This window comes from Schistocerca americana, chromosome 3 (assembly GCF_021461395.2).
Source record: "Schistocerca americana isolate TAMUIC-IGC-003095 chromosome 3, iqSchAmer2.1, whole genome shotgun sequence".
Classification (NCBI taxonomy): Eukaryota; Metazoa; Arthropoda; class Insecta; order Orthoptera; family Acrididae; genus Schistocerca; species Schistocerca americana.
The window spans coordinates 420,663,284-420,677,299 of NC_060121.1; the positions used below are offsets into that span (position 1 = coordinate 420,663,284).

General features: G+C 40.0%; 1 protein-coding gene across 2 annotated transcripts in view; it reads left to right on the top strand.

Moving 5' to 3' along the window:
* Positions 1-14,016, top strand: part of LOC124605671 (15-hydroxyprostaglandin dehydrogenase [NAD(+)]-like) — an 88,133-nt gene that overhangs the window by 5,941 nt on the left and 68,176 nt on the right. For both annotated transcript variants that reach the window (XM_047137519.1, XM_047137520.1), the window contains exon 3: positions 4,458-4,564. In XM_047137519.1, the coding sequence (XP_046993475.1) occupies positions 4,458-4,564 (107 nt within the window). The remainder of the gene's footprint in view (positions 1-4,457; positions 4,565-14,016) is intronic.

The window sequence follows — 14,016 nt, forward strand, 5'->3', positions numbered from 1 at the left end:
GGAGTGCTGTGCCGAAGCTGTCATTTGTATTCAGGTGATTAATGTAAAAAGGTTGCTAGTATGACTGTGGCCACATGAATTAAAACTTTGAATGTGGAGTTTTAGTTGTAGCTAGATGCATGGGACATTCCATTTTGGAAATTGATAGGGAATTCAGTATTCCGAGATCCGCAGTGTCAAGAATGTGGCAAGAATACCACATTTTGGGCATTACCTCTCACCAAGGACAATACAGTGGCTCATGGCTTCCTTAATGACGGAGATCAGTGACGTTTGCATAGAGTTTTTCAATGCTAAGGACAAGCAACACTGTGTGAGGTAATTGCAGGAATCAATGTGGGATGTATGATGAATGTATCCTTTAGGACAATGCGGCAAAATTTGTTAATGGGCTACGTTAGCTGGTAAATGATGTGAGTGACTCTGCTAATAGTACAACATTGCCTGCAGTGACTCTCTTGGGCTCGTGACTATATTGGTTGGACTCTAGATGACTGGAACACTGTGGCCTGGTCTGATAGTCCTGATTTCAGTTGGCAAGAACTGGTGGTAGGGTTAGAGTGCGGCACAGACCCCATGGAGCCATTTACCCAGGTTGTCAACAAGGTACTGTGTAATCTGGTGGTGACTCCATAATGATGTGGACTCGTGTGTACATGGAATGGACTGGGTCCTCTGATCCAACAGAACCAATCATTGACTGAAGATGGTTATGGTCAGCTACTTGGAGACTATTTGCAGCAATCCGTGGACTGCATGTCCCCAAACAACTGTCACTCAGCCAAAGTTGTTTGCGATTGGTTTGAAGACAGTTTGTGTGAATGATTTGGCCATTCAGATCACACAGTATGAATCCCATCGAACATTTATGCGACATAATCGAGAGTTCAGTTTGTGCACAAAATCATGCACCAGTAACATTTTCACAATTATGGATGGCTGTAGAGGCAGCATGGCTCAGTATTTCTACAGCAAACTTCCAATGATGTGTTGAGTCTGTGCAATGTCAAGTTGCTGCACTATGCCAGGCAAAAGGAGGTCCAACACAATGTTAGGAGGTATCCCAGGATTTTTGTCATTTCATTGTATCTTATTATTACATAGGTGAGTGAAAAAATGGGAGTACATTAACTTCTCAAAAGTGAAATGAGAGATTGTTTGGTAGTTATTGACATCTGTGAACTCACCCTTGTAGAAAGGCTTAAAAGTGACATATTTTAAAATGTCTAGGGACGTAGGTTTTTGTAATATGGGGGCTTCATGGCTTGCTGATGTGTGGGAGATTCACTGAAGCATATATTTTGCTATAACAAGCAGAAATGATGTAAATCCACAAGTTTTCACTATGCAAAATCCTCATGAAGAATCATGATATTGTTACACAAACGGCTGCAGTCTTTTGTATATGTAAGAACAGCTTTTTTGCATGTGTCAATGTCTCTGTCTGAAACAAATATTATTTGTGATGCACATGGTGAAAACAGTGCAAAGTAAATCGTGTGTGTGTGTGTGTGTGTGTGTGTGTGTGTGTGTGTGTGTGTGTGTGTGTGTGTGTGTGTGTGTTGACAGACAGTAAAACGATTTTCAAAAATGTATGCCTCAGTAAAACGATTTTCAAAAATGTACACCTCATTAATGTTGTCTTTTCTGCATGAGTAATGTTGCTCGAGTACCTGACAACAGCATATTATGTTACGGCTTACTTATCAACAGTGTGACCACCTGTATAATAGCATATTGCTCCACCTGTGAAATTCAGTACAGCAGTGAACCTGTGAGACATAAATTAGACAAGTCTTTGGTAGGTTTCTATAAGTATGTGGTACCATATATTTATTCATGGGTCATACAGTTCCCTTAAATTATAGCCCAGTGGTTTATGTTCATGTGTCTGTTGCCCAGCAGTACCCCGGATGCCCCCCATCAGGTTCAGATCAGGCATGTTCGGTGGAGAACAATGTGATTTGATTATTTGGCTCCTCAAAACACTGTGCCATGATTCTGGCCATGTGCATGGACAATTATCCTGCTGGAAGATGCCACCACCATCAGAGAAGACATTAAGCAGTATGGGATGCAGGTGGTCCACAGTAATGTTCACATAGTCCACAACTGTCAGTAATTGTAATGCACTGCTAGTGTCAAAAAATCAGGGGTCATTTACAACATAGCACTTCACATTCCCCTTCTGAAAAGTTACATATCTACATCTACATCCATACTCCGCAAGCCACCTGACGGTGTGTGGCAGAGGGTACTTTGAGTACCTCTATCGGTTCTCCCTTCTATTCCAGTCTCGTATTGTTCGTGGAAAGAAAGATTGTCAGTATGCCTCTATGTGGGCTCTAATCTCTCTGATTTTATCCTCATGGTCTCTTTGCGAGACATATGTAGGAGGGAGCAATATACTGCTTGACTCCTCGGTGAAGGTATGTTCTCGAAACTTCAACAAAAGCCCATACTGAGCTACTGAGTGTCTCTCCTGCAGAGTCTTCCACTGGAGTTTGTCTATCATCTCTGTAACACTTTCGCGATTACTAAATGATCCTGTGACGAAGCACGCTGCTCTCTGTTGGATCTTCTCTCTCTCTTCTATCAACCCTATCTGGTACGGATCCCACAGTGGTGAGCAATATTCAAGCAGGGGGCGAACAAGTGTACTGTAACCTACTTCCTTTGTTTTCGGATTGCATTTCCTTAGGATTCTTCCAATGAATCTCAGTCTGGCCTCTGCTTTACCGACAATCAACTTTATATGACCATTCCATTTTAAATCACTCCTAATGCCTACTCCCAGATAATTTATGGAATTAACTGGTTCCAGTTGCTGATCTGCTATATTGTAGCTAAATGATAAAGTATCTTTCTTTCTATGTATTCACAGCACATTACACTTGTCTACATTGAGATTCATTTGCCATTCCCTGCACCGTGCGTCAATTCATTGCGGATCCTCCTGCATTTCAGTAAAATTTTCCATTGTTACAACCTCTCGATATACCACAGCATCGTACATAGTGTCATGCAATTCTCCTTATCTGGTTTTCATTTCTTCATGTGGAGAAAGCTACTTCATTGCCAAATGCCAACAGACTTGTAACATCCAGTTCATTATTTATTGTTTCTGTTAAAATGTGACATATTCTGTCACTTTGTTATAGCTCTGTCAACTTGAATTTGATGTGCTTATAACTGTATGTTTTGTTTTAAAATGTGACACAGTATTTTTTTCTTGTATTTGCATCCTATATGCAACTCCAATGCACCCTGTAACCATAAGCATCTGTAAGTGGGTTGATAGGTCAAGAGGTGGCATTTGCCCTCTCTATTTTGAGTACAGACTATTTATTCATTACAGAATTTTCCTACACCGTAGGTAACCATCAATTCTCTGGAATATAATACATTCTTTGCACACCTTTGAAATGTAGTTCTTGTGGCATGACATGTCTCGAACGGATCAACTCATTTTTACCAAATATGGCGATTTTAAAGGCTGCCTCCTCCTCCGAATAAATTTCTGGTGACACCTATCCCTGTAACATTACTTGCTGCTAGGTAGTGATATTTTACTTGTACCTCCATTGAGCCATCCCACTGAGTCTCAGTGGTTGTCTACCCTAGATTCACTCTAAACAAAGTTTTTCTTATTATGTTATATAGTTACACTAACTAGATACATCTTATTAAGTTTAGAACTATCCCTTTTTGGTTCAGCACAGTGCTATCAAAGGAAACTGACAAAATTCCAGTATGGTCATCACTGTTGAATAAGTTGAAGCAATTGTTCTAACATGTTTTGTATTTGGAAAGAGTGTTATTCAAATCCTTCAGCTCTTCTCAAATCATTCTGAAGTCAGTGTAACATGCATCTCTTGTAGATGATTGCTCATATAGAAAAAAATAGTTCCCTGCATGATACAGATTAAAGAACCCAGTTCTAATACCAAGGGTCAATGAGAAATATGGCAGCCACTAAAATGTCAACAGTATGACAGTTTAGGGTGTCACATGTATTTGAAAATCTACTGAGTCATTAGGAGACTCAATGAATGCTCCATACATGATTCACACCATTTAGCAGATCTCTCTTAGAACTAATGTTAGTCTGTCTTTTGCCCACAATGACGGAATAATCTTAGTGAACCATTGTTGTCTTTCCTTTTGGTTGTTGTACATAATGCATGATATCTATGTAATGTCAAAATGTTTGAATCTTCGTATAAATGGAATGTGGAAAATAAAAGCAACAGAAATTTGTGTTTGAAAAGGAGGAGTTGAGTGTTCTTGTTGTGAGTAGGTTACATTTTCAAACAACACTCGTAGCTTTCATCAACCATGGAGTTAACTGCTGAAATACACACACAACCTACCACAATTGGAATGCACATTTTAAAGCTACAATACTTTGTTTCAAATCTGATAGTAATCAGTGACTTCACTATGTTTCATTACAGAATCTTTTCAGACAACAATTTCTGAATTTGGCTGCCTTGACATTGTTGTAAACAATGCTGGAATAATGAATGACAGATTTTGGGAGCTGGAAGTAGATGTCAACTTGGTAAAATATAATATCAGTAATTATTTATTTTTAAGAGTTACAAAAAGATAGCACCTTCAGAAACTGTTATTGTATTTTGGATGTACCTAACTGTTTAATGTCAATAACTTTTGTTTCTTGTCTATGCTTTTACAATTTCCGTAGTATGTTTCATAGTGCCTGTAACATTAGTGATTTCTGCATGGTAAATGTTCACAGAAGTGTGTACTAATAGTGTTTCCAGGGAAAGTCTTTATATCTGTAAATAAGAGCTTTCATATTTGTAAGCTGTCGAATAACAGCACAAATTTTATAATGTGTGGGGGGAAGACAATGACAAATCTGGAAAACTGTAGCTTGGAAAATATATAGCAAATAATTTTCTGTGTGTGTTTTTTGTCAATTACATTTGGTTTTTTTTTCCAATTACATCCGTTTTTTTTTTTTTTTTTTTTTTTTTTTTTTTTGCATAAAATTCAACAAAGGAAAATAATCTCTTGATTTAAAGTAAAATATTCTGTATTCAGTCTTTCCTTGTAAATGTGGACTTCAGAGAATCCCATCAAACGTATTTTTTAAGTCTTAGATACACTATGTGATCAAAAGAATCCGGACAGCTGGCTGAAAATGACTTACAAGTTCATGGCGCCCTCCATCGGTAATGCTGGAATTCAATATGGTGTTGGGCCACCCTTAGCCTTGATGACAGCTTCCACTCTCGCAGGCATATGTTCAATCAGGTGCTGGAAGGTTTCCTGGGGAATGGTAGCCCATTCTTGATGGAGTGCTGCACTGAGGAGAGATATTGATGTCGGTCAGTGAGGTCTGGCACGAAGTTGGCATTCCAAAACATCCCAAAGGTGTTCTATAAGATTCAGGTCAGAACTCTGCACAGGCCAGCCCATTACAGAGATGTTATTGACATGTAACCACTCCACCATAGGCCGTGCATTATGAACAGGTGCTCGATCATGTTGAAAGATGCAGTCGCCACCCCCGAATTGCTCTTCAACAAAGGGAAGCACGAAGATGCTTAAAACATCAGTGTAGGCTTTGCTGTGATAGTGCAATGCAAAACAACAAGGGTTGCAAGTCCCCTCCATAAAAAAACACAACCACACCATAACACCACCACCTCCGAATTTTACTATTGGCACTACACATGCTGCAGATGACATTCACCAGGCATTCCCCGTACTCACACCCTGCTATCGGATTGCCACATTGTGTACTGTGATTCATCACTCCGTACAATGTTTTTCCACTGTTCACTTGTCCAACGGTTACACTTCTTATACCAAGTGAGGCATCGTTCAACATTTACCGGCGTGATGTGTGGCTTATGAGCAGCTGCTCGATCATGAAAACCAAGTTTTCTCACCTCCCACCTAACTGTCATAGTTCTTGCAGTGGCTCCTGATGCAGTTTGGAATTTCTGTGTGATGGTCTGGATAGATGTCTGCCTATTACATAGTATGACTCTCTTCAACTGTCTGTGGTCTCTGTCAGTCAACAGACAAGATCGGCCTGCGCGCTTTTGTGCTGTACGTGTCCCTTCACATTTCCACTTCACTGTCACATTGGAAATAGTGGACCTAGGGATGTTTAGGAGTGTGGAAATCTCGCGTACAGACGTATAGCACAAGTGGTATCCAATCACCTGACCACGTTTGAAGTCTGTGAGTTCTGCGGAGCACCTTATTCTGCTATCTCATGATGTCTAATGACTACTGAGGTCACTGATATGGAGTACCTGGCAGTAGGTGGCAGCACAATTCACCTAATATGAAAAAGTATGTTTTTGGGGTGTCTGGATACTTTTGATCGCATGGTGTAGATGCAGCATTACAGCATGTTCTTTTCTTGCATGGGTTTCAGTACACAATATCTCACATGAGCAGTTAAGTGGGAAAGTAGTAGTTGCATCATCCTTGCCATGATGCTGATACTCAGTGCATTGAGATGTGCATGGTAACAGTTCATATGTCACTGTAACCTAGATGACATTAATATGCATGATATACATATGGACTTGAAAAATGTGCAAATTTTTAGTTCCAAATATGCAAGCAAACAACCAATTTAACAATGAAAAATGTTGATGTGTGCTCAGTATCTTACGTTAATCAAGTTACATATGGACTTGAAAAATGTGCAAATTTTTAGTTCCAAATATGCAAGCAAACAACCAATTTAACAATGAAAAATGTTGATGTGTGCTCAGTATCTTACGTTAATCAAATTAATCAGCTGTTACTTGTTATATAAGGTCTGAATACAAATGCGCTAATGAAAATTCCTTGGTGGAATATAAATGATGAAAGAAATACAGATAATAACTTACCACATAAGTGAGGTGCTGAGTTGTCAGCCCACACTTAAACAAGACAGACTGTTACTAGCTTTTGAACGAATCTTTTGTCAATAAACATACATAGCTCTGCTACAATGTTTCTGGTCACTACATTGTGCTGGCACTGCAGCTTGACTGTGGTGAGTGATTGTCAGATGGAGTGCATAAAGGGAGAAAGGAGATGGTGTTTAGGAGGGAAGGCTAGGGAAGAATGACTAATAGCCATGAGGGACAGGGAGCAGGTACTCAGTATAAAAATGTGCCATAGGTCACCTCCTTCTGGCTGTAGGCAGGGTAAGATAGAAAAGGGGAAGAGGATGATGACAGAGACGAATGTATGAGTATAGGATGAGTAAAATTAGGCTGGTGAATGATACGATTGTATTGTTCTACAACAGGATAATACTCAGTAATAAATGAAATGATCATATGGCATTGTAGGCCAGAAGACATTGTATGTAGTTGTTCGGCCTCCTGATGCAAGCCGGCCGCAGTGGCCGTGCGGTTCTGGCACTGCAGTCCGGAACCGCGGGACTGCTACGGTCGCAGGTTCGAATCCTGCCTCGGGCATGGGTGTGTGTGATGTCCTTAGGTTAGTTAGGTTTAAGTAGTTCTAAGTTCTAGGGGACTTATGACCTAAGATGTTGAGTCCCATAGTGCTCAGAGCCATTCCTGATGCAAATATTTCTATTTTATGCCACTTCAGCTAAATGTGTGTCAATGATAATGAGAAGAAATAATTAGGACAAGACGAACACCCAATCTCCAAGCAAAGAAAATCTGCACCCTGGCCAAGAACCAAACCTGGCATCCTGCAATCTAGAGGTAGCAACGCTGACTACTAGACCACAGGTTGCAGACGTATTGGGTGATGGGGATGATAGGTGTCACAATGTGGGTACTGTTGGTGGCCAGTTAGCTTGCTGTGAACAGAGGTTTGTTTGAAGCCACTGAAGAGATGGTGACTATCCAGGAATGCATGTTGAGAAGGCCCAGATGAATTAGATGGAAGAGATGGTGTTGAGGCTGTGGAGGTACTGGGACACTGTTTTGGCCCAAGGTCCAGATTGTGAAGATGTTGTTGTTGTTGTTGTGGTCTTCAGTCCTGAGACTGGTTTGATGCAGCTCTCCATGCTACTCTATCCTGTGCAAGCTTTTTCATCTCCCAGTACCTACTGCAACCTACATCCTTCTGAATCTGCTTAGTGTATTCATCTCTTGGTCTCCCTCTACGATTTTTACCCTCTACGCTGCCCTCCAATACTAAATTGGTGATCCCTTGATGCCTCAGAACATGTCCTACCAACCGATCCCTTCTTCTGGTCAAGTTGCGCCACAAACTTCTCTTCTCCCCAATCCTATTCAATACTTCCTCATTAGTTATGTGATCTACCCATCTAATCTTCAGCATTCTTCTGTAGCACCACATTTCGAAAGCTTCTATTCTCTTCTTGTCCAAACTATTTATCGTCCATGTTTCACTTCCATACATGGCTACACTCCATACAAATACTTTCAGAAATGACTTCCTGACACTTAAATCAATACTGGATGTTAACAAATTTCTCTTCTTCAGAAACGCTTTCCTTGCCATTGCCAGCCTACATTTTATATCCTCTCTACTTCGACCATCATCAGTTATTTTGCTCCCCAAATAGCAAAACTCCTTTACTACTTTAAGTGCCTCATTTCCTAATCTAATTCCCTCAGCATCACCCGACTTAATTAGACTACATTCCATTATCCTTGTTTTGCTTTTGTTGATGTTCATCTTATATCCTCCTTTCAAGACACTGTCCATTCCATTCAACTGCTCTTCCAAGTCCTTTGCTATATTGCTAATGAATTTGGACCAGACAACTGATCAGAGATTTTGGATGGGTAGAATGGTTTCTTCTAAATAGTCCACAAAGAGGTTGGCATGGGGATGCCTGTGGATGGATTATTTTTGTATAACTTTCCCCATCAAAAGTGAAGTAGTTGTGTGTAAGGATGTAGGTTGCCAAGACCATATGCATAACTCCTTATCATCATCATCATCATCATCATCATCATCATCATCATCATCATCTAAAGAGAAGATATACAAGCAAGTTCATAGTTAGTCATAGTCACCCAGTGGCAGAATAAATGCTGATCACAACGTGCTAGATTTCAGTGGCTGCTAGACATCCGTGCCCTTGGATCCTTGCCCCCTTTCCAACACCAGCTTCTCTGAGTTACATAGACAGAAGTTGTCCTTGTAACAAATCTTTTATTTCTGTACCACCTCCTCTGCCCTATGACCTTAAATTCACTGTCTGCAGCCCCATCCTCCTCTCTACAAATCCTGTCTTCCAGTATCCTATGTGGATCATTTTGAAACTAATGCCACCAATTTATTTTAATGCAAACTAGAAAGATAAAGAAAGCACAGCAGCACATTAAGTACAGTAAGATTTCAGAAACATACTATCATTTTTCCACAGAGCTCCCACAATTCATTATGCACTTTTGTCAAGAGCCTTCATGCTCTGCTTATAGGAAACAGTACCAGCTCTGTTGTGCAGCCTGACATTATTGTTGCCAGTGGGATTTATGTGTTTGCTTGTCTCTGGAAATTACAGCTTTCAGCCTAGTCAGTGTGGTATTAATTGACAGTTGTGTTAGACTTACAGACATAAATAAGAACCACACCCTTCATATACTAGAAGACTGTGCACATCACTTTGCCTAGAAATTGGCTTTGTCTTCAACTTCTTTGTTGGAGAATTTGCAGATAATTCCTCTGTGGACTGTCTTTGGATTCCAGCTTGTAGTGGTGATACTACATCTTATTGGCAGTGATGATGATCAGAAAATTGTCACCTTAGCCTCTTATTGGTCCAACAAGCCCTGAAAAATATCCATGTGATGATTTTTTTTCCCCATCTTGTTGAAGTAATTGTGGGACCCATCTCACACACACTTTGAAATAACCAAGGTTGCACAGTGTCTGGCCCAGGTAGTTACAGCCAACATTTTTGTGCATACAATTGAAGGGTAGAAATACACAGATCATTATGAGAACTGAAAGCTGAACAGGGTCGAAAAGGTATGGCTTCTTGTGCACATTCTTTTCACCACTATTGACTTGCAGTATCCACCACCTTGCAATTACTCATGCCTACTGTGTCATCTCCACGCACCCTTAGCAAGTATAGGTGAATTTTAGTTTGCGCAGTTTGTTCAGTTCATATATTTGATGCCATGGGAAACCCATCTCTATCTGGAAACTTTGGAGTCAGCTGGCCGCAGCAGTGCACAGATGCGATGAACATGAGTTGTAGGGATTCACATGCCTGCTAACATTGCCTCCCTCCCACCCTTGCCATCACAAACCCAGAACGCTGTCCAGCCTATGATGCGTCATTGCAGTCTACAGTGTCATTGAACTTGATCTGAATGTGATTTGTGTTACCAGTAACAGTGCAATATTTTTGTTAGTAGCTAGTTTCATAATGGAAAAAAAAGTTATTCATACAATGGAGGCTATAAACTGAAAGTAATAGCATATGCAGAATAACATGGAAACAGAGGAGCTGAGTGGCATTTTGGCCCTCCACCAACAGGAAATGCCATTTGCGATTGGTGGGCTAGCAAAGAAGAAATGGAAAAAATGAGAAAGACTAAATATACAAACAGAGGACTAAATGGAAAGTGGCCAAAACTAGATGATGTATTAAAATGGATTAAAGGATGCCATCAAAATGGTATTGGAATTAATACAAAAATGATTTAAATACATGCTTGTAAGCTAGCGCCACACCAGAACTTAGCGGACTTTAAGGATGGAGTTGATTGGTGCTACTGGTCTAGGAAATGCCACAAGAGTATGAAGAAAGAATGTTATCTTCTCATCACTGTATTATCCAACACCAAAAGAAAACCAGTGTGGAACTAAGCCAAATAATGAATATAGACTAAACGTTTCTGACATTTGATGTGCTGAATAACAAACTGTTGTCATGAAAGGTGCTAAAACTGTAACCATAAAAACAAATGGACATGGAAAAAAAGCAATACAATGCTGTCCTTTCATGCTGTGCTGATGGTTCTAAACTTAATCCAATAATCATTTTCAGGCACAAAACAATGCCAAAACCTTCTGAAATATTACCGGGCGGAGTTCACATACATGATAATGGTTGGATGGAAGAAGCTGGTATGTAATTAAGGAGAGTGTGGGAGAGAAGGAAAGGTACTATATTGAAGAGGAGTTTTCTTCTTGTGCTAGGTCAGTTTAGTTGTCATTTGAAAAATTCTGTGAAAGAGAAATTGAGACAGGGAAATACAGAGCTTGCTGTTCTTCTGTGAGGACTTCACAATTGAAACGTCTTCATGTCTTGATAAGTAAACTGTTCATGACAGAGGAATGGAACAAATGGATGATAGATGAAACCCAACATGAATTCACACCAAAGGGAGGTTTAGAACGACTTACAATCAAACAAGTGTGTCAGTGGATACAGCAGTCATGGTCCAGAGTGAGGGCCAAAATTATTGTTAAATCTTTCAAAAAGTGCAGCGGAAGTAACATTATCAATGGTGGTGAAGAAGAGAACAACAATGACGACAAAGAGGAAGGAGGAGGAGGAGGATGAGAAGAAGAAGAAGAAAAAGAAGAAAGTTCAGATGATTTTCAGGGATTTTAACGGTCAGTTCAGTTTTATAAACTAAGAATTTTTTTTAGTCTGGCTGTACACTCTAGTAATAAAAATGGTAAAAATGTTATTTTTTTAAAAAATTCTTAAAAATTAAGGTGCGTCTGATAGTTTGTAAATGTGGCATGTACCTTGGAGTTAAAAGTTTATTTTGGAATGCTAAGAAGAAGAAGAAGAAGAAGAAGAAGAAGAAGAAGCTATTCATTCTGGCAGCTTAGCCTAGGGTGCAAACAAAGATATCAAAGGCTTGTTGATGGTAACTAAGTGAAAACTATTTTCATAAAGGAAACTGCCAAATTTACTCATTCCAAAAATGATAGCTAGCACTTTATTCTCTATTTGCAGATAAGGTTCTTGAGGCTGCTCTAAGGTGTAGGCTTTTTGAAACTTCTAGTAACTTATGAGAAAGGACAGCACCAGTACTGTGAGGGGAGGCATCCATTTCCATAGCCAATGGCAACCAAGGCTGATACATTGCTAACACAAGTTTTCACAGTTCTCAGTGATTACAGGCGAGCTATGGTCCATTGAAAAGGAACACACAATGCAGCCGATTTTAACAATTGGCAATAAGAGCTCCCCAAGGAATATATCAGGCATAACAGGTAATCTTGCAGAGATCTTGACAGATTTGGGAATGGATATACTTGTATTTGCCTCAACATATTCCTGTGTGGATTGTAACTCTTCTTTACTGATCACATATCCTTGGTAATTGATGGAAGGTTGAAAAAATGAACATTTAGAAAAATTTTACTTAAGACAGTTTTTAAATAGAGCCACTAAAACATGACACAAAATGCAGAGATTTTCTTAATTTGTACATCCCATAACTGGGATGTTGTGAAAATAGTGTATTTACTCAGGAATACGCTGATGGAAAAAAACTCGCAACACCAAAAAATAATGTAGAGTAATGAAATTTCGGGAATACATTTGTCTAGAAAACATATTTAAGTGATTAACATTGCAAGATCACAGGTTAACGTAAACATGAGATAAGCCATTGCAACTGTGAAATTGCTGATACGTTAATAACCTGTGTAACCACCAGACAGTTGAATACAGGCAGGCAAACATGCATGCATTGTGTTATACGGGTGATAGATGTCAGTTTGTGAGATGGAGTTCCATGCCTCTTGCACTTTGTCGATCGATACAGAGACGGTTAATGTTGTTTGTGGATGATGTTGGAGTTGTTGTCCTTGGGTGTCCCATATGTGCTCCATTGGAGACAGATCTGGTGATCAAGCAGGCAAAGCCAACATGTCTACACTCTGTGGAGCATTTTGGGTTACAACAATGGTATTTGGGCAAGCGTTATCATGTGGGAAAACACTCCCTGCAATGTTGTTCATGAATGGCGGCTCAAGAGGTCAAATTACCAGATTGATGTTCAAATTTCCAGGGTGTGTGGTGACAACCACAAGAGTGCTCCTGGTGTCATGTGAATGTGCATGCTAGCACACAGACAGGTTGGTTGCAGGTCTTCAACTGGCCTCCTGGCACTGAAGCAGAACCAGCTTTCATCAGGAAATACAACAGACCTCTACACTGCCCTCCTGTCTCCTCACTTGACACCACTGAAGTCACAAATGGCGGTGCTTTGTAGTCAGTGGAATGCATGCTTCAGGGCTTCTATCTCATAGTTGTCCTTGACGTAACCAATTTTTAACAGTTTCTTGTGTAACTGTTGTGTCAAATGATGCTCACGTTGCTGCTGTAGATGCAGTATGATACACCAAAGCCATATGCCAAATGTGATGGTCTTCCCTTTCCGTAGTGTCTTGTGGCTGTCTGGAGCCTGAACTTGTTGTGACTGTATCTTCTCGTGGCCACCACTGCCAGCAATCATGTATGGTGGCTACATTCCTGCTGACTCATTCTGCAGTATCCCAGTAAGAACATCCAACTTCTTGCAACCCTATTTCATGACCTTGTTCAATCTTGGTAGGATGTTGATAATGGTGTTTGTGTCATCTTAAAGGCATTCTTGGCAAACATCAGCTCAACATGTCCAATCTCAAAGGTAATTAACACTCAAGACCGTTACAGTGTGTATTTAAAGCAAACCTGATTCGCATCCTCATACTGGTGCTATTAGCGTTGCTCTTATGCGACTGGCACAACATTGGAATAGATGTCATCTTTCAGATGTAGGAAAATGCCTACAAGGTTTAGTTTGTCACACAACTCCTTCTTGGTGTTGTGATCTTTTGTCCCCATCTGTGTATATGCTATCGACTGTTCTGAAAACCTTTGGAAAGTAGCAGGTTCACTCATGACCTGAGTCCTTGGTTACAGAAGCTGGAAAAAGTCGTCCATTGGATTAGTTTTCTAAAAGAACTGACCACCAGCTAATTTGGAAAAGTTAATGAGTTTCAGGTAAGATATAGGAATCCATTTCATTGATAGTAATTTTAGTCGCCACACTGATG